General features: G+C 41.4%; 1 protein-coding gene across 1 annotated transcript; it reads left to right on the top strand.

Annotated features, from left to right (window-relative positions):
• The first annotated feature begins 8,175 nt into the window (after positions 1-8,175).
• Positions 8,176-18,438, top strand: LOC139469023 (methyltransferase-like protein 25B). Its single transcript, XM_071251161.1, has 10 exons — positions 8,176-8,301; positions 9,951-10,066; positions 12,179-12,518; positions 12,862-13,022; positions 13,466-13,502; positions 13,913-14,586; positions 15,721-15,851; positions 16,355-16,487; positions 16,871-17,058; positions 18,300-18,438. The coding sequence occupies exons 1-10, from the start codon at positions 8,176-8,178 to the stop codon at positions 18,389-18,391; spliced, it is 1,998 nt and encodes a 665-aa protein (XP_071107262.1). The 3' UTR covers positions 18,392-18,438.
• Positions 18,439-19,795: the final 1,357 nt, after the last annotated feature.

Genomic DNA, 19,795 nt, shown 5'->3' with positions numbered 1-19,795 from the left:
CACTGCCACATTCAACACTATGCCACACTGCCACATTCAACACTACGCCACACTGCCACATTCAACACTACGCCACACTGCCGCGTTAAACACTATGCCACACTGCCACATTCAACACTACGCCACACTGCCGCGTTAAACACTATGCCACACTGCCGCGTTAAACACTATGCCACACTGCCACGTTCAACACTATGCCACACTGCCATATTCAACACTATGCCACACTGCCACGTTCAACACTATGCCACACTGCCACATTCAACACTATGCCACACTACCACATTCAACACTATGCCACACTGCCACATTCAACACTATGCCACACTGCCACATTCAACATTATGCCACACTGTAACATTCAACACTATGCAACACTGCCACATTCAACACAATGCCACACTGCCACATTCAATGACATATAACAGACTGCCACATTCAAGAATATATACCATACTGTCACATTCAACAATACTGCCACATTCAACAACATATACCACACTGCCACATTCAACAATATATACCATACTGTCACACTCAACAATATTGCCACATTCAACAATATATACCATACTGCCACATTCAACAATATATACCATACTGCCACATTCAACAGTATATTCCTGTCACGGAGCTGTGCTCGAGGGATCAGGTGTCATAATACAAGAATGAAGTAATAAGGAAAACGTGGCATTATGTTCACAGGTTTATAATTATGCTAGTTGTATGCATAGATGACAATAGAAAGGATAAAAAACATAATTTACACTGACAACGATCACCGATTGATTAAACCAGATCCAATATACAAACTGATTAACAGTAATAAAGTGGGAGTAGCAAAATCAACACCTTGACTTGACAAGATGCACAGACAGCCAATTAAGTCGGCTGCAACCAATTAACACTTAAGAGTTAATTAACTCAACACTTATGAGTGAATAACCTCGGCTGAGTTAAATTGGGGGGAATAAACACAGAGTGCCTATCCCTAAAAGTCTAAAGTCTCGTGGGCCATAAAATAGACGAAAAACGCCTGAATAGCAAACTAGTCTTATAGACTAAAGACTCGGTCACTTAGACTGAGCAAGAAATTCTAATCTTCCCCAAAACACAAGGCACTTGACCGTAAGAGTATCTAGACACACTATCAATTAGAAAGGTACTGAACTTCGATCACGTAAATAGGTATTTGACCTAGCTAAACTAGGCAATCACGGGAAAGTTGTTATCAACGGATAAGCAGAAAACGGAGTACGAAAACCCCTTGCTAATACGTTTAGCTCAATACAAACAGAGTAAGCTGGTACTAGATTAAAGACATAGGGTTTTGCCGAGGGTCATATACGTGTGCGCGGACCTCGGAGAGAACAACTGTCCTCCTCAGCCGTGGGAATGCAGTAGCCTGGTGAGGTAACCAAGGTGTGTTTTCTAACACAGGGAACACCCGAATAGCAAACTAAGTACTACACCAATACGGAAGTTGTAAATACCAAACTAACGTGATGAACATAAACTTCCAACGTACCACTAAAGTTTTACAACCAGATATGTACAATTATTGACGAGGCAAAATCATTTTCAATACATGAATAAGTTTGCATACATATATGTACAAGACAACCAAATCAATACATGATAATAGTATGCAATTAAACCGCTTGAGAAAAACATTTATATGTCACTAATTCTCTATAAGTGAGTTTGGTTTTACGCGCTTTTGGCAACATTCCAGCAATATCAAAGTGGGGGAATTGAACCCTGGCCTTCGTCGTGACGGGCGAACGCTTTAACCACAAGGCTACTGGACCGCTCCTTAATACCATACTGCCACATTCAATAATAAATACCATACTGCCACTTTCAGCAATGTCTACCATCCAGCTACATTCACAATAATAAGGTAAAGCTCTAGGCTAGTCACGTCTAAAAGCTATGGAATGAGGTGAGTTTACCCACAAAATGACTACGAAAATACCAAGCTTCACCTTTCTGCCCTGTTGACCAACATTTCATCTTTAAAATACTCGAGTATCCGAATAAAGAATAGAAACTGTCTCAATTACACCTGAGGGGACGTCTTGATGAGACAACCCACCTATACACCCAAACACATTCCCGTCAGCCACGACATGTGCCCGTGCGGAGTGCGTGATTCTGAAGCTTCTCGTGACTTTGGTGGTCACTGATTTGCCCTTTAAGTTAGTGCATGAATTAAACCAGTGGCAACAGAAAATGTATACTTTGAATCATTTTAAAGACATTCAATAATACGGGAGCCTTTTAGGGCGTTTTTTTTAAATTTTGTGATTCTATCTTGAAATTTCAGGATACTAAGTTGAAATTTCAAGATACCATCTTCAAATTTCAAGATACTAGTTGAAATTTCAAGTTATGAAATTTCACGATGATTATCTTGAAATTTCAACTTAGTATCTTGAAATTTCAAGATGGTTTCCTGAAATTTCAACTAAGTATCTTATAAATTCAACTTAGTATCTTGAAATTTCAACTTAGTATCTCGAAATATCAAGATAGTATCAAACAAATAAAATAAACAAATGAAAAAAAAAGATTTTTTTTGTCAGTGTAAATTAGGTTTTTTATCCTTTTTATTGTCATCTATGCATACAACTAGCATAATTATAAACCTGTGAACCTATTACCACGTTTTCCTTATTACTTTATTCTTGTTTAATGGCAATTGAAATTTCAACTAAGTATCTTAAAATTTCAACTTAGTATCTTGGAATTTCAACTTAGTATCTTGAAATTTCAAGAAAAAAATACAAAAGTACAAATGGCCCTAAGGGCTTCCGTACAATAATCACTTTGCTTGTGTTTCAGATACAGAGCAGCTTATGTGCCCGGTACAGTCTAAACAGTGGGTTAAATGCTATTATAGAGCCAGTAGACATGCAGGTGAAATAGACATAGGTAAACGATAAACTCCGATTCAAAAACAGAATTCAGGGATAAAAAATATACTACTCAAAAGAAGTTTACAAATTCCGGTCGTTTCACTACAGTTAATCTGATGCCATGATCGGATGTTTCTTAACTTCTTTTGAGTAGTATGTATAATGTGAATAGGCGATTGGGATCGATTGTTTATGCTGAAGGTTATGTTTTATAAAAAATGGTAATCATTCGACGAAAGTGGTTTGCGACGAATGAACGCCCGATTCACTGAGACATATGTTTTCAGGTCATACTCATTAAGTACATTGTACATATTATTTTAGTCAGTATTGGATAGACACTTATATGAAATTGCTTGTCTTTTTTTATTTTGTTTTGGTATGTGTACTTATTTAAAAATAAAAGTTATTATTGTGGCCTATTCCAAGTATATATTTATCTTAATGTCACGCCCAGTCACGGGTAGATGAGTGATGTTCTAAACATGTTTATGTAAGGTTTTTTTTATTAAGGACATCGCTCTCGGCTTTAATAAAGATGCATGAGCTTTGAATGCTGCTTGTTGTAAACAAATGTTTCATCTTAAATGCTGGCGGTATGCGACAAAATATATTCATTCTTTCAAATGAAGCTGTTGTTTACGCCTGCTTGTTTAATTCATATGAGTATTTAAGTGACTTTCTGCGTTAGAAATTGCGAATCCTTTAAGCTGAAGGTAATACTTAATATAACGTCACTGGGGCGGAGTGACACAACACTCCTGAAGAAATAGTCATGACACTGTTCGTCTTATATACCTGGAATTCCATGCATGTCTTTCAGAAAATGTGTACATCTTTAGCACTGAAAAGTGATATAAATATGAAAACATGTGTTTATTCCTCCACGTGAAAAATGTGTGACAGTTGCATGACCTCATTGTCACGTGTTTATTGCTATAAACTTTTATTGATCGAGATGTGAGCAGCACGTTTTGTAACGATACGCCTGTCACAACACCACTCCCCATCTAAGAATAGATACATTAGTATGGCAAACAGGAGCTTAGATTAATACGTATACGTTAGGATGATGTGTCGGAATTATGCAATAAAAGTATATTTTCTATCGTCTTAGCAACTTTCTAAGGTTCATGTAAGTGAAAGAGTGAATGTCGTTTTACGGCAAAGCAATATCCTTGCTACATCACTGCGACGGCGGCCATTCAACAATCCATTATAGTATACAATTATACATGTATGTGAACCATTTACTTCAGTTGTTGTATAAGCAACGAGACAGGGTGCTCCACGATGCTCCACGGTGGCACACAGTGAGTCAGGTCACAGTCTAACTACTCCTCATTAAGGGGGCACGAGTGGCCCAGTCGTCTAAGGCGCCGCGATTCGCTGTGCACAGTTGCGTCCCTTAGGCACACCAGAAACCTATGATTGTGGGTTCGAATCCCGTTTCGCCCCGATTATGTTTCTAGATTTGTCAGCACCATACTCGTGCTCGTGGGTTTCACCGAATTGGTTAACGTCTGAGACCTGCACCACTTTAGGCTTCCCTCCCACATTAAGCTGACACGCCGTGATGTAACTGGAATACTGTTAGAAGCGGCGTTAAACCCAACTCACTCACTCCTCATTAAAGTAAGCACTGGGGGCCAACTCCGACCCGCATTCCCCAGGTAGACCATTCACTTGGTAAGCGCAGAACGCTTGTTCTACCCCATATAACAACTGTAAGTGTTGTACTAGCTTGTGTTGTCGCATATAAACGTAACACTCTCACCTACAGCAGATCCTGCGATACACATGTACAACAGGGAGTTAAACTACACCTAGCAAACAGACTTACAGTATGAAGGGACAACTGGTATAGTTTGGGGCTATTTGAAACAACACCTTAAGTACCTCATGCAAATACCAGCCACGCTACATTCTTGTACCGACACCACTCTAACAATGTATAACAGTTTCCTGTCGCAATAACATGCTAAAAGGTGTGTTATGTGCATGTAGTTTACATTTTTAGTTTTACCCCGTTAGGAGATTGCTTCTGCAGAGTTCGATCTGTGGGGATTTGGAGCAATGTGGCCTTTACGCAAACGTATTCAAGCCATCCTTGTGCGTAATGTTTTCGGCGGTTATTCGTGCGGTCTCATCTATCATACATCTTGAGAAGTAGGGTATCATACATGTTGTTATTTTCCTCTGAGGAGTAGGGTATCATCCATCTTGTTATTTTCCTCTGAAGAGTAGGGTATCATACATTTTGTTATTTTCCTCTGTGGAATAGGGTATAATACATTTTGTTATTTTCCTCTGAGGAATAGGGTATAATACATCTTGATATTTTCCTCTGAGGAGTAGGGTATCATACATCTTGTTATATTACTCTGAGGAGTAGGGTATAATACATCTTGTTATATTACTCTGAGGTGTATGGTATCATACATTTTGTTATATTACTCTGAGGAGTAGGGTATAATTCATCTTGATATTTTCCTCTGAAGAGTAGGGGTAGCCTTGTGGATAAAGCGTTCGCTCGTCATGCCGAAGACCCGGGTTCGATTCTCCACATGGGTACAATTTGTGAAGCCTATTTCTGGTGTCCCTGCTGTAAAATTGCTGGAATATTGCAAAAAAAGGCGTAAAACCATACTCACTCACGTGTTATGTAGTTCGTGGTACTCTGGCATAAGGTCACGGTGTGATTAAAGTGTATCCCCGCCCCGGTATTATGCCCATAGTTGTTTGTTTCTTGTTTTACGACGCACTCAGCAATCTTCCATCTCGACCAGCATTGGGAACCAGTTCAAACCAGGAATACCCAAGGGCTGTTATGATGGCGATGGTAGACAGTGATTGGAACGAGTTTTACGCACAAACACCAACCGAATTCCTTCGGAATTTTCCTCGTTTACATTGTTTGCTGCAACCATTAATTCAGTATATCCAAACTATTTACAAAGCTCTCTGTGCTTTCAACGAGTAAACGTTTCATGTCTGAGAAATATTTTCCCCAAGGCCTTTCTGAAACAGAAGTAAAAATACCAAGGTTCAGCTTACATATGTTGCGTAATGATTTTGAACAGACTAGTTTGCGTTTTATCCTCTGTTTTATTAGCATTGTCCTCTCTAATATCCAGACGGTATCATATATCTCATGTAATAAAAGAGAAACTGGCACCGCCTGTACACGGACAATGCCATTAGTATCATTATTATTATTGTCAGGTGATATCTTCGGCATGATGAACGTCTTCTGGGTCCAAGACATAGCAAAGCTATATCATTATATATCAGTATGGCTTGTGTCTTGTGTCAGCTGGGACGCCGTGGCCAGGGTGTCGTACTCTCCGTCAATTGTGCGTCTATACAAGGTCGTTGTGCTCTTCCTGTCGCCAGTGACCCGTGAGGGATGATTGATGATGTGAGTCATGGCCCGGGGATGGAAGTATAATGAAGGTGGTGGAAAATTACAGGGCGAAACTGCGACGGAAATATTGCACGTGTTGACCTACATCATAACTTGCTCTGTTTCACCTGACCACCAAGAAAAACATGTAAAGGTTACACGCTGACACCTATGTTAAATATGGACATCTATGATATATGTGGACACCTATGTTAAATGTGGACACCCGTGTTAAATGTGGACACCTGTATTAAATGTGGACACCCGTGTAAAATGTGGACACGTGTTAAATCAGACACATGTGTTAAATGTGGAGTCCCGTGTTAAATATGGACACCCGTGTTAAATGTCGAAACCCGAGTTAAATGTGAACACCATTAGTAATGTGTACACCTTTTTTAAAGTGGACACCACTTATTATGCTAAACGCAGGCACCCATGTTAAATGTCGATACAAATACTAAACGTGGACCCCATGTTAAATGTCGACACCAATGTTGAACGTGAATAAGCCTGTCGATATTCTTAGTGAACACATTGGTTAAACATGGAAATCTAGGCATAAACTGGATAGCCCAGATCCTACCTACTAATAATAGATTATTCAAAATAGGATATGTTTGTTTGTTGTTTAACGCCGCACTCAGCAATATTCCAGCTATATGACGGCGGTCTGTAAATAATCGAGTCTGGACCAGACAATCCAGTGATTGACATCATGAGCATTGATCCACGGAAAGGGGACCGATGACATGCATCAACCAAGTCAGCGAGCCTGACCACCCGATCCCGTTAGTCGCCTCTTACGACAAGCATAGTCGCCTTTTACGGCAAGCATGAAGATCTATTCTACCCCGGATTTTCTGGGGTCAAAATAGTGAGTGAGTAAGATCGATACAGTGAGCATGTACTACTCACCTGGGTTGTGATGCAACAATATGTCTTCCAAGGCAGAACTGAGTGCTGTCTTATATCACATCCAGCAATGATACAGAGTGAGTGAGTGAGTGTGGTTTTACGCCGCTTTTAGCAATATTCCAGCAATATTGTTTTTTTGATTGCTATATACCAGCGCTCAAATCAAAGTCAATATCACCAAACAACATGTTTTGCTTGGCTGCCCATCAAGAAGTAATGACCCTTTGCGAAAGAAAAATTATAAATACAAAATTCTTTGGAATAGGCCCGTATATAGCCTCAGACGTATCCAGGCCAACAAACCTGAACTTGTCCTTTTTGATAAATCCAATGAAATCATTTATATTATTGAATTTTCTGTCCTTTTGACACCAATGTGATTAACAAGATTCAGGAAAAACGCAATATGCAGACCTATGCAGGAAATATGCAGACCTCGCTTTCGAAAAGTCACGCTTGCATCCCAAGTACCAAGTTGTCCGACTCCCCATTGTTCTCGGTGCCTTAGGTTTGGTACCTCCCAATCTGTTGACTGACATTGGGAGAGTACCCGGGGTGACTACCAGGAATACAGCCCTTCTGACATTCTGGGTAATGCAGAAGGCTGCAATGTTGGGGAGTCTTCACATTCTCCGGAAAGTTCAGACATTTTTATCACCCCTAACGTTTGGTGCCACTCAAAGACGTAATTATGGAAGTCGGTAGCATGCGTTCGTCCCGATAGCTGGGGAATCCTGATTAACGTGGTCCAGACTGACGAGGTTTCACTAACATACATGAATTTATCCTCGTTTGTGAAATATCAGTACAGATTGGGAACACTGGATAATCTTGGGCTTGAACGAATATATTTTATGGACGCTTCATAAAATTTGATTTGCGGTCGAGGGGAGGTCACTCTCATTTTCCGTGCTAACTTCATGCGGCAAAATGACGGAAGAGAAGGAAGCGTTCATTGTCTGCAAGAAACAGACAGTCCATGACATTCACAGGCGAATAATATGCATCAAAAACTTCCTGAATCAATACAGATGGATTATGGATGCATATGTATCGGTAATGACGTGAAGTTGCACTGTTTTTATACATCTTCAGCTGTTCGTCCTTCCAAATATAATGTGGCTAAAAATAGTAAAATGTTATGACATATACTAGTATATAGGCCCATGTTTGTTTACAGACAACAACTAACAGTTGTTTTTGACACTCGCCTAGTTTTTAATTCATTTGACGAAAGGTCAACGAATAATCTCAGATCATTATATAAAGAAGTGTATGCATAATGTAAAGGATTTTGAGAAATGTTCAGTGAGAAATGAAATTGTAGACATATGGTACGTAGGGTTATGAAGCAATCTCGTGTTTAGTATCGATACGCCTGAAAGCTTTGGTATAGTATTTTGAGAAATAATTGTAGGTGATGCAAAACTAAATCCTATTTTATTTCGAAATTGATTGGCTAAATTTAACTTTTAAGTTTTTCAGTTATCAAAAATGTTTTCCAGGTCTCCAGATGACTTCTAGCATCAGGAGTACGTACTCCGTATTACTTCACTATAGGAGTACTGGCAAAATAATACTTTTTTCATTGTACATGTATGTCTATTTGTATAATGCGCACCCCCCTCTAGGGTATTTAGTACTTTGGGGGAAAAATCGTTTTATATGCAGAGATTAAGATTACCATGATTACTGTGTGTATTTTCTCTCATAAATTAACCCTGAAATCAGCTGTACACACGTTTTCTCAAAGTCTACCATGTCTTTTGGTGATTCGGTTAGAAATTATCCAGTAATATAACTTAAAGAATTTTGATGCAGTGATTCGAAGAATTGTACCTGAAACTATTATTTATCAAGCATGATATATTCCAATATCATGTTATCATGCTGCTTTACTATATATATTTGAAATAATAATAACCATAAGCATAACACTAACTTTGGTACAGCTGATCGCTATTGTTGGATATTTTTATGTACAGAACTATATAACTGTCACTGCCAAAGCGCTCACGCTTATGAAAAATCTATGTTGACCTATAACAGTCAACAAATACTGTTGAATATACAAATACAAATAGTCAACAGTCAACTACAACAAATATGACTTTTAATGAGTCAAAGTATTGTATTTGTGATATATGTACCCAATTCTCTGTTTGTATTGAGGCGTCATTAATGGTAATCTGACTGTGGTTGTTGTAAATACCGATCACTTCACACACGATTTCACCGAAATTGATGTAAACAATATTGAATGAAATTTTCAATAAAATTATTAAGATAGGTTACAATCATAAGTCCATATATACAATGAACCCTTTTTGTAACCAGACAGTAATTACATGATTATTTTGCGTACTTCAGTACGGATTTGTTGCCATGGTATTTCTGGTGCTACATGCTCACGGTAATGTCTGCATTGAGGAAGAAAAGATCACAAATCATTATAGCGGGTATAATGGCATCCCCTTAACACAGCTGTGGTTTTTTTTAAAAAGTGCGCAAAATATTCAAGTTAATATGCTGCTTGAAATCAGAATTTACCTTTTGGGAACTACATTTATTTATGAATATAAGACCGTCCATACATGCTGTGATGTGTTCTGATACATTTTCTAAATTCTTCTCTACCGTATCGTGCATATTTTTATCCGTACATACACCGATGCGGCCTTTATCTGGAGCCTTGTTTTTTGCAGGATTTCTTTGTGTCTGATTTTTGGAGTCGACTTCCTGGCAGCTGGACACAGTACCTGAGAACACTCTCCCCTCCACACCTGTCCTTCCTCCTCTGTCCTGATGTACAGACCTACAGGTAAGTTACACCTGACACAGTACCTGAGAACACTCTCCCCTCCACACCTGTCCTTCCTCCTCTGTCCTGATGTACAGACCTACAGGTAAGTTACACCTGACACAGTACCTGAGAACACTCTCCCCTCCACACCTTTCCTTCCTCCTCTGTCCTGATGTACAGACCTACAGGTAAGTTACACCTGACTCAGTATCTGAGAACACTCTCCCCTCCACACCTGTCCTGATGTACAGACCTACAGGTAAGTTACACCTGACACAGTACCTGAGAACACTCTCCCCTACACACCTGTCCTTCCTCCTCTGTCCTGATGTACAGACCTACAGGTAAGTTACACCTGACACAGTACCTGAGAACACTCTCCCCTCCATACCTGTCCTGATGTACAGACCTACAGGTAAGTTACACCTGACACAGTACCTGAGAACACTCTCCCCTCCATACCTGTCCTGATGTACAGACCTACAGGTAAGTTACACCTGACACAGTACCTGAGAACACTCTCCTCTCCACATCTGTCCTGATGTACAGACCTACAGGTAAGTTACACCTGACTCAGTATCTGAGAACACTCTCCCCTCCACACCTGTCCTTCCTCCTCTGTCCTGATGTACAGACCTACAGGTAAGTTACACCTGACACAGTACCTGAGAACACTCTCCCCTCCATACCTGTCCTTCCTTCCACACCTGTCCTGATGTACAGACCTACAGGTATGTTACACCTGACACAGTACCTGAGAACACTCTCCCCTCCACACCTGTCCTTCCTCCTCTGTCCTGATGTACAGACCTACAGGTAAGTTACACCTGACACAGTACCTGAGAACACTCTCCTCTCCACATCTGTCCTGATGTACAGACCTACAGGTAAGTTACACCTGACACAGTACCTGAGAACACTCTCCCCTCCATACCTGTCCTTCCTTCCACACCTGTCCTGATGTACAGACCTACAGGTACGTTACACCTGACACAGTACCTGAGAACACTCTCCTCTCCATACCTGTCCTGATGTACAGACCTACAGGTAAGTTACACCTGACACAGTACCTGAGAACACTCTCCCCTCCATACCTGTCCTTCCTTCCACACCTGTCCTGATGTACAGACCTACAGGTAAGTTACACCTGACACAGTACCTGAGAACACTCTCCCCTCCACACCTGTCCTGATGTACAGACCTACAGGTAAGTTACACCTGACACAGTATCTGAGAAAACTAATTGTATTATGTCATGTCATTTATCAAATGAAAGTTCTTATTGTGGTGATATTTGTACTGTATTGGGCTTGAGAAAGAACTTGTTCACAGTTGGGGCCCTTGCTAACACTGACCACCATCCTTGTTCAGCAACTTCAGTGAATTCATTTTGTAAAACTGGCCTAAGCTTGTTTGAGTTTCCTTTCAAGACAAGCTTTGGTCAATCTCATTAAAATCTGACCTTTGTTCTCATTACTGCTCAACAAAGATCTGAGGACATCAAGTTCACTGGATTTGGAAGTGACCAATCACTCTCAGGGAACAAGTGCAAGTTGCTGGGTGTACTGCACACTGAAATGGCTGGAGTGGTGTACGGTTTAGGACTGAACCATGTAAAACTTCCTCCATGTTGAGGGGGCATGGGTGGCCCAGTTGTCTAAGGCGCCGCGATTCGCTGTGCAGAGTTGCGTCCCTTGGGCACGCCAGAAACCTATGATTGTGGGTTCGAATCCTGGTTCACCCCCGATTATGTTTCTAGGTTTGTCAGCACCGTGCTCGTGGGTTTCACCAAAGTGTAAACGTCTGAGACCTGCATCACTTCAGGCTTTCCTCCCACATTAAGCTGACACACCGTGATATAACTGGAATACTGTTACAAGCGGCGTTAAACCCAACTCACTCACTCCTTCATGTTGACCTTTGAAGAAGCTGTGCTTCACACTTTTGATCACATATGTGATTAAATCCCACGGATATACGGATTAAACACCTTGTGTGCAGATGATCCTGTACATGGGGGCCAAATGCCGTCACTCATTCAGACCATCACCTTATGATAAAAGAAAATAGTGAGGTTATTGTTAAATTGATTCTGTGTTATTGTAATGGTATTTGTTTTGTTCTTTTCAGTGGCGTCCCCCCTCTGTCACTCTTGTCCTATAGGATGTGCGTCCTGAGCTTGGCTGCGAGACGTCAACCAGTTGACCTGGACGATGAACAGCAGATGCAGAACATCCTCAACAACCTGAACGTCCCGAGGCCACACACGGAGACAGCGCGACAGGGAAGTGAGGACATTGACGGGGACGGGTCCAGTCATGACCCCGAGTCACGTGATACAAGCAGACATTTTGTCCCCCGTGAAGAGTGGCGCGGGGTGATGAAGAATGGCCAATGGATGGAGTTAGAACATGTCTACAGGAAACATGTCAAACCCAAGAAACAGCATGAGATTCAGAAGCTGAGCCAGGTATCTGCAAGTTGCTGCTGTAGTAACACCTTGTTGTAGTGTAGGTTTGGGACTGTTCCTGGTACTTGTTGTGAGAGGGGAGTAGCGTCCATAATGGAAAATAGGTTTTGGACCTCCCGAACAACTTAAGGTATAAAATCACTTGAATCTTGTCAGGTAAGCTGAACATTAAGCTGATAAAATAAACTTTTGCGTGAGAAAAGACCTGAGCCTCGCAAGCACTTCAATATCATGCTTGTCATAATCATTCACTTTTTCTATCCTGACATCTACTTGAAAACATGGTTGAACATTCAAGGTATTGTAATATTAACCTGTGAGCCTTCCCATGTTGCCTCTCCAGACTATCAGCCATCTTTGCTGCCAGTGTCGGTGCTCGCAGGTTGTGGATGTTGGGGCAGGCCTAGGTCACCTCTCAAGGCTCCTCACCTTTGCTCATGGGGCCAAGGTCACAACAGTTGAGGCTGAAGGGGGTCATGCACCCAAGGCAGAACAGTATGACAGGTACATGCTGATGTAGAGTTGACTATCACTACAATATGATCATGACCGAGAAGTTTTGTCTTTTCTATTTAGTCTGTCATACAGACCCTGAAACAAATATGTTCATTACAGCCCATGCAAGATTTTAGTAGTTGGTAAGTTTGGATTACTGAAGTTGCAGGAAAATTAAAAGTTTCTCTGGGCTCATTTTTATGATATTTTATTAAAATAATTTAACAACTGTATTTGCTGTAAAATATTTTATTTTCAAGACTAGGTTGTCTTCTTCACAACAATGTGCTGTTTTACTGCATGTATTATGAATTTCAAGAATATAATCTGGTAACCATGGTCATCAGACAAGGGAAGTAATAATGCTCGTTTTAATGATGTCACCTGTCCCTTACATGTGACCTGATGTGTTTCCTGCTGGTATAATCTACAAGTTTCTGATTCCCTCACAGGGAAACAAAGAAGAACATCAGAAAAGCAAAACTGAAGGTGAGTCAGGGACCTGCCATTTAGTATATTAGGGGGTAGAGGGTTAAAGTAGATACTGGGGATTTCTAGTAGTCACTGCTTGAGAAAGTTTGTGTCAGAACTGAACAAATTAAAAATAAATTTCAGGACATCTAGTGTGCCAAGTGATCAGTTCAACTGGGTGGAAATGATTCTTTCCCGTTTTATCTTGAACAAATTAGGTTTGCTAAATAAAAATCCCACATTTATTTATAATTGAAATTCTTTGCATTGTGAACGTAAAGGCAACTCATTCACTATTTCCCTACACCATCATATTCAATATGCTTGGGATGGAGAGGTTGGAATCACCCAAAATTGGATACTATGAAATTTAGATACTGTTGACTTCAATTGCTGCTTAACACGAGTCAACTGTGTTACTCTTTCAGAAACAGAAGCTGGAGGTGAGAGAGTCTGTGAATGAGTGGCCGGAACCTGCTGGTGGGCTGCCCAGCCATGTCGTCAGTCGCATACATGCTCACATCTCTACCAGGGACTTCCTGGCTCTTATCAAACACAACAGACATGAGCAGCAGACAGAACAGTGCTGGGAGCAGACGGGCAACGGCAGCCATCTTGAAAGTCATCAAATAAATCAAAATGAGAGCTTGAAGACTGTGTGTGCCAATGGAACAGCGAGTAGGGGGAACGATGGTAGTGTAGAAAGTGATGTCATCAAAAATACCTTTTATCATGTTAATACTCAAGATGGAGATGTGAAGGACACGGATAGTCAGGCCTTCGCTCAAAACAAAACCAACTCATGTATGTGCAATCCAAAGAAAACAACCTCTGATATTACCAAAGATATTACAGATCCAAAGAACATGTCAAAATGTGAAATTCAAAACAGAGACAGCGATCAAAAACACCAGGTTACCATGGAAACAGACAAGTCTGGGGAGGTAGAGGCCTATGACCAGTTTGTGCTGGATGGGCTCCATGCCTGTGGAGACCTGACATCCACCCTCATCCGGATGTTCGTCAACTGTGAGGCTGCTGTGGGACTCGCATCTGTGGGCTGCTGCTACATGAAGCTCTCTGTGGAGGGGGATGTGCCAGGGTGCGTTTCATGGCCTTGCAAAATGATCTTTCCGTGATCAGTCCTTTTGGTTCTTGGTCAGTGTAGTCCCCCAAGTGTCCCATGCTAGTGTCCCATTGACTGTATGAAAGAATAAGTCCCCAGTAGACATGCTTCATTAAGAACGAACTCAAAGAGTGGTTACAATTTGTGATACTGTGATTGTAACTCCCATACTTTAACATAGGCTTATGATTGTCGTAGTGCTAAGATTGCTCTGTGGTTTGGGGCCTGGATCAGTGAAAATGATCCATATCAACATTATTACATGATGTTACAATAATCACTTTGGAGTCCTGTGAAATCTTGTTGGTCGACACCCTGTCAATCTAGAAATACTGTCATCTGGAGACTGCCTCTGTGGTCCAGTGGTAGAGTGTCTAACCGGAGGTTCGAGTCCCAGCTGAATCATATCAAAAGTGAGTGAGTGACTTAGTATGGTTTTATGCCGCTTTTAGCAATATTCCAGCAAGATCACGGCGGGGGAACACCAGAAATGGGCTTCGCACATTGTACCCACATACCAAAAGACTTTCAAAGATGGTACTTGTTGTTACCCTGCCTGGTGCTTGGCATCAAGGGTCTTAAACAAGGACTGGTTGGCTCAAAGTCAGTACACATACCGGCATAGTATCTTGGAGGGCTAGCACTATAAAATCAGCCTTAGTCTGGACTCGTACAAGTAGCCACACACACACACTCACATACACACACTCACTCATGCACACATGCATGCACATGGCTATATAAGTGCAATACTCTGTAATACTGCGTTACGCCCCATTTCACCTCACCTGTCCTCTAATGATTACTTTTGGACCAGTTGTTTAATACCATAATTTTCTGTGCAGAGTTGCCTCCCTTGGCATGCCACAGATCCCAGATTTGCCCCGATTAAGACCCTTGCATGCAACAGCAGCATCAGGGTCACACCCAGGCTCGTGGTCTTCATTAGAGTTTTAAATGTCTACAATGTACATCACTTAGGGCTTTCCTCCTACATCAAGCTGACACACTGTGAAAGAATTGAAACACTGTCCAAAGCAGCTTTAAACCAAACTCACTCACTTACTGATGAGAAAGTATTATTTCCTGCTCCTTCTCTTTGTACAGCAGGTCATCTGCCCAGCAAGACATCGGCTATCCCATGAGTAAGTTTGTTGCTGGTCTGCAGGATGCCGATCTCACATACTCGTCTCGGGAGCTGGCTTGTCACTTTGCAGATTGTTACATACAGAGGCTGAAAGGTAATCCTGGACATCGGGGATGAGTGGAACTGTTATTGTGGGTTTCTTAGCTGCCATTGTGTTCCCTGCTCCGCAAATGAAGGCGACATTTTGTAAGAAAGGAGTTTGTCGAGGCAGCATAAATGATGTAACGGAGTAATGACTCATTTGTGTAAGTTCGATGATGCGGTTGAATTCTCATATTTGATAGATTCCTTACACTCAACAGAGGACAACTTGTGATACTGCAGATCAGTAGAGGATGTTGCAGTATAAACCATAGAATCTATAATTTGATGATGACATTGATGATTGCGATCATCTTGTAATATTAAGGTGCATCACAGCCGACCAAAATATTAAACTACACTTTTGCAATGTTGAGTACACGTACATGGACGGCATCTGTGTAAAATCACAACCTCAATGTTGCATTGCATGTTTTTGTTAGTTCAAAACACACAGTTGAACAAGATGTATTGTTAATGTTTGGTAGATATCTGTAACATGTCCTCACCTCGCAGACAACCCAGGGCACCTGAAGATCCACAGCTACCGGGCGGCTCTCCAGTATGTCATCTTGGCAGTCAGACCGGACTTCCAGAATGGACTCCTGAAACTGACAGTCAAACGTGCCACCGATCAGTCATTTGAGAGGTAGGGATTATTGCCCTTGTGATCAAACTGACTATAAAAGTCCAGTTTTCATAGACTAGTTGGCAAGGATGGAAACTGGACTTTAATAGTCAGTTATATCGTAGTTTAGCACCCCACACTTTAAATGCCTTGACTTGTCAGCAATGGCTGTGGAGTGGTCTCCCTTTAAATGTGCCATGGATAAGCACCTCACTACCAGGCATGTTTGCATAATGCTTTATCATATTCAATACAAGTTGAGTTAATATGATGTTAATCAAGAATAATTCCCCTCCTATTAGTTCAGCACATAAGAATGCAAGAAAGGGAATCTTTTGATGGCTGAGAGTACACACTGTATGAGCTGATTTTATACCTAGCATTATCTTTACTTTAATTTTCAGCTATGCAAAGAGTGCACTTGAAAAGATAGGATTTACATCAGACATTCCTCCTGAAGTTTTGAGTGTTGCTGAGAGTTACCTCCCCTTATGGAAGGACGTTGTTGTGTTCTACACCCTGAGACTGTGCCTGGCGCCGGTGGTGGAGACCCTCCTCCTCCTGGACAGGATGCTGTACCTCTTGGAACACGGTCAGTCACTGTCCCTGGATTGGCTGAATGCCTCGAGACTATCTGCCCAAGCTCACTTTGGTATCATTAGTGTAGGCTCAAGTTCATCCCAAGCTGGCCAATAAGTCAAAGTTGCTGCATGTTCCTTAGTTGTGTCAGGATTTTGCAAATTGTGTTGTTTGAATTTGAACTATTTTTGTAATTTTGGATCATTAGACATGGGTCATAGACAATGATTGTGTGAAGGTGACCAAGAAACTGGCGACCCCTGAAGATACGGGGAAGGATAGGTCTTTGGCAACCCATGCTTGTTGTAAGAGGCTACTTACGAGATTGGGTGGTAAGGCTCGCTGACTAGGTTGATGCATGTCACCGTATCCCAATTGCGTATATCAATGCTACTGATGCGGCATAGTATCTCATCCAGAAGACTGGGAAGGTGAGGTGAAATGGGGGTTTACCATCGCGTTACAGATTATTGCACTCACAAAGCCATGTGCATGCATGTGTGTGTGTGTGTGGCTGCTTGTACTAGTCTGGAATAATGCTGATTTTATAGTGCTAGCTAACTGAGACGCCATGCCGCAGTCTAACATGAATACCTTCCACTCTCTGGGCAGACGCTCTACCACTAGACCACAGAGGCGGTCTCTAGAAGATAGTGTTTCTTGCCAGACTTGATTATTTACAGACTGCCGTCCTATAGCTGGAATATTGCTGAGTGTGGCATTAAGCAAGAAACAAACAAACAAAACCAAGAAACTTGCAAGGCTGACAATATACTAGTACAGTCAAGAGACACCCCTTCCCTACAATAAGGACTGACTTCATGGTGTAGTGGATAGAGCCTCTGTCTGGAAAGTGGAAGGTCAATGGTTTTGATCCCTGGCCATGTCGTACCAAAAAACATTAAAAGATGGTACTCGTTGCTACCTTGTCTGGTGCTTGGCTTTAGGGAATAAAACAAGGACTGGTCGGAGTCAGTATATTGGTGGTATCCATGTTAAACTGTAGCATGGTATCTCAGTGGACTAGCACCATTACACCAACATAAGTCCAGACTCTTGCAAGCAGCCATACACACACACACACCTGCATGCACGTCACTATATGCAGTGGTAAGTGTAATAAGTGCAATAATCTTAAACCTGATGTTAAAACCCTGTCGTCTAATCTCACCCTATAATAAAGGAAATGCTTCTTACATGACATAGGAACTCATTGATATAGAATATCTGACTTAAACATCCTTCTCATTACAGGAGTCCCCAGTGTGCTGGTGCCAATATTTGACCCTCAGCTGTCACCCAGGAACTTTGTCCTCCTGGCCACCAAGGAGGGATCAGGGGGTTGAGGTCAGCTTCAGACGTCTACTTGTGCCGTACTGGTGCAGAATATTCAGTTGCCTCTCATGTCACAATGAAGCAGAATATTCTTTTGCCTCTCATGTCACATTGAAGCAGAATATTCTGTTGTCTCTGATGTCACATTGAAACAGAATATTCTGTTGTCTCTCATGTCACATTGAAGCAGAATGTTCAGTCTTTCATGTCACTTTGAAGCAGAATATTCTGTTGTCTCTCATGTCACATTGAAGCAGAATATTCTGTTGTCTTTCATGTCACATTTAAGCAGAGTATTCTGTTGTCTCTCATATCACATTGAAGCAGAATATTCTGTTGTCTCTCATATCACATTGAAGCAGAATATTCATTTATATCAGACTGCCTCTGTAGTCTAGTAGATAGAGCATCTGAAAGAGGAAAGTCTGTGGTTTCATACCTGGCCGTGTCATACCAAAATATGTTGAAAGATGGTACCTCTTGTTACCTTGCCTGCCATTCAGCATTAAGGAGATAACACAAAGACTGGTTGGCTCGGTGACAGTATTCTGTGTCTGAGTGAGGTATCCATGTAAAACTAAGGCATGATATCACACTATATAACCACTATTAGTCCGGACTAGTTGGACACACACATGCAGCCGCTATACAAACGTAGATTGAATCAGAGTATTCAGCATCACTCATGTCACATTGAAGCAGAATATTCAACTGCCCTTGCATGTCACATTGAAGCGGAATATTCAACTGCCCTTGTATGTCACATTGGAGCAGAATATTCAACTGCCCTTGCATGTCCCATTGAAGCGGAATATTCAACTGCCCTTGCATGTCCCATTGAAGCGGAATATTCAACTGCCCTTGCATGTCACATTGGAGCGGAATATTCAACTGCCCTTGCATGTCACATTGAAGCGGAATATTCAACTGCCCTTGCATGTCACATTGAAGCGGAATATTCAACTATCCTTGCATGTCACATTGAAGCAGAATATTCAACTGCCCTTGAATGTCATTGTATCCCATTTGTGTAGATTGATGATCATGATGTCAATCACTGGATTGTCTGTTGCAGCAACAATTATTTAAAGACTGCTGTCATATTGCTGGAATATCGCTAGAGTGTGGAGTTAAAACGACAAACAAACACACCAACAGGCAGTGTGCCAAGGCTGGGTGAGACTCCTTACATGGAGACAGCATGTAAACCACACTTTTGTTCCCCGCTGTGGAAAGTGGAAGGTCCGGGGTTTAATCCTAGGCCGCATCATACTAAAAGACATTAAAAGATGGTACTTATTGTTACCCTGCCTGGCATTTGGTATGAAGGTTATACTGTGAGTGGGGTTTTCATGTTAAACTGAGGCATGGTATCTCAATGGGCTGGCACTATTAAATCGGCATTAGTCCGGACA

Source organism: Haliotis cracherodii, unplaced genomic scaffold (genome assembly GCF_022045235.1).
Source record: "Haliotis cracherodii isolate W230 unplaced genomic scaffold, xgHalCrac1.p SCAF_1, whole genome shotgun sequence".
Taxonomy (NCBI): domain Eukaryota; kingdom Metazoa; phylum Mollusca; class Gastropoda; order Lepetellida; family Haliotidae; genus Haliotis; species Haliotis cracherodii.
The sequence above is the reverse complement of the archived record's forward strand: the minus strand, read 5'-3'. Positions and strand labels throughout refer to the sequence as shown.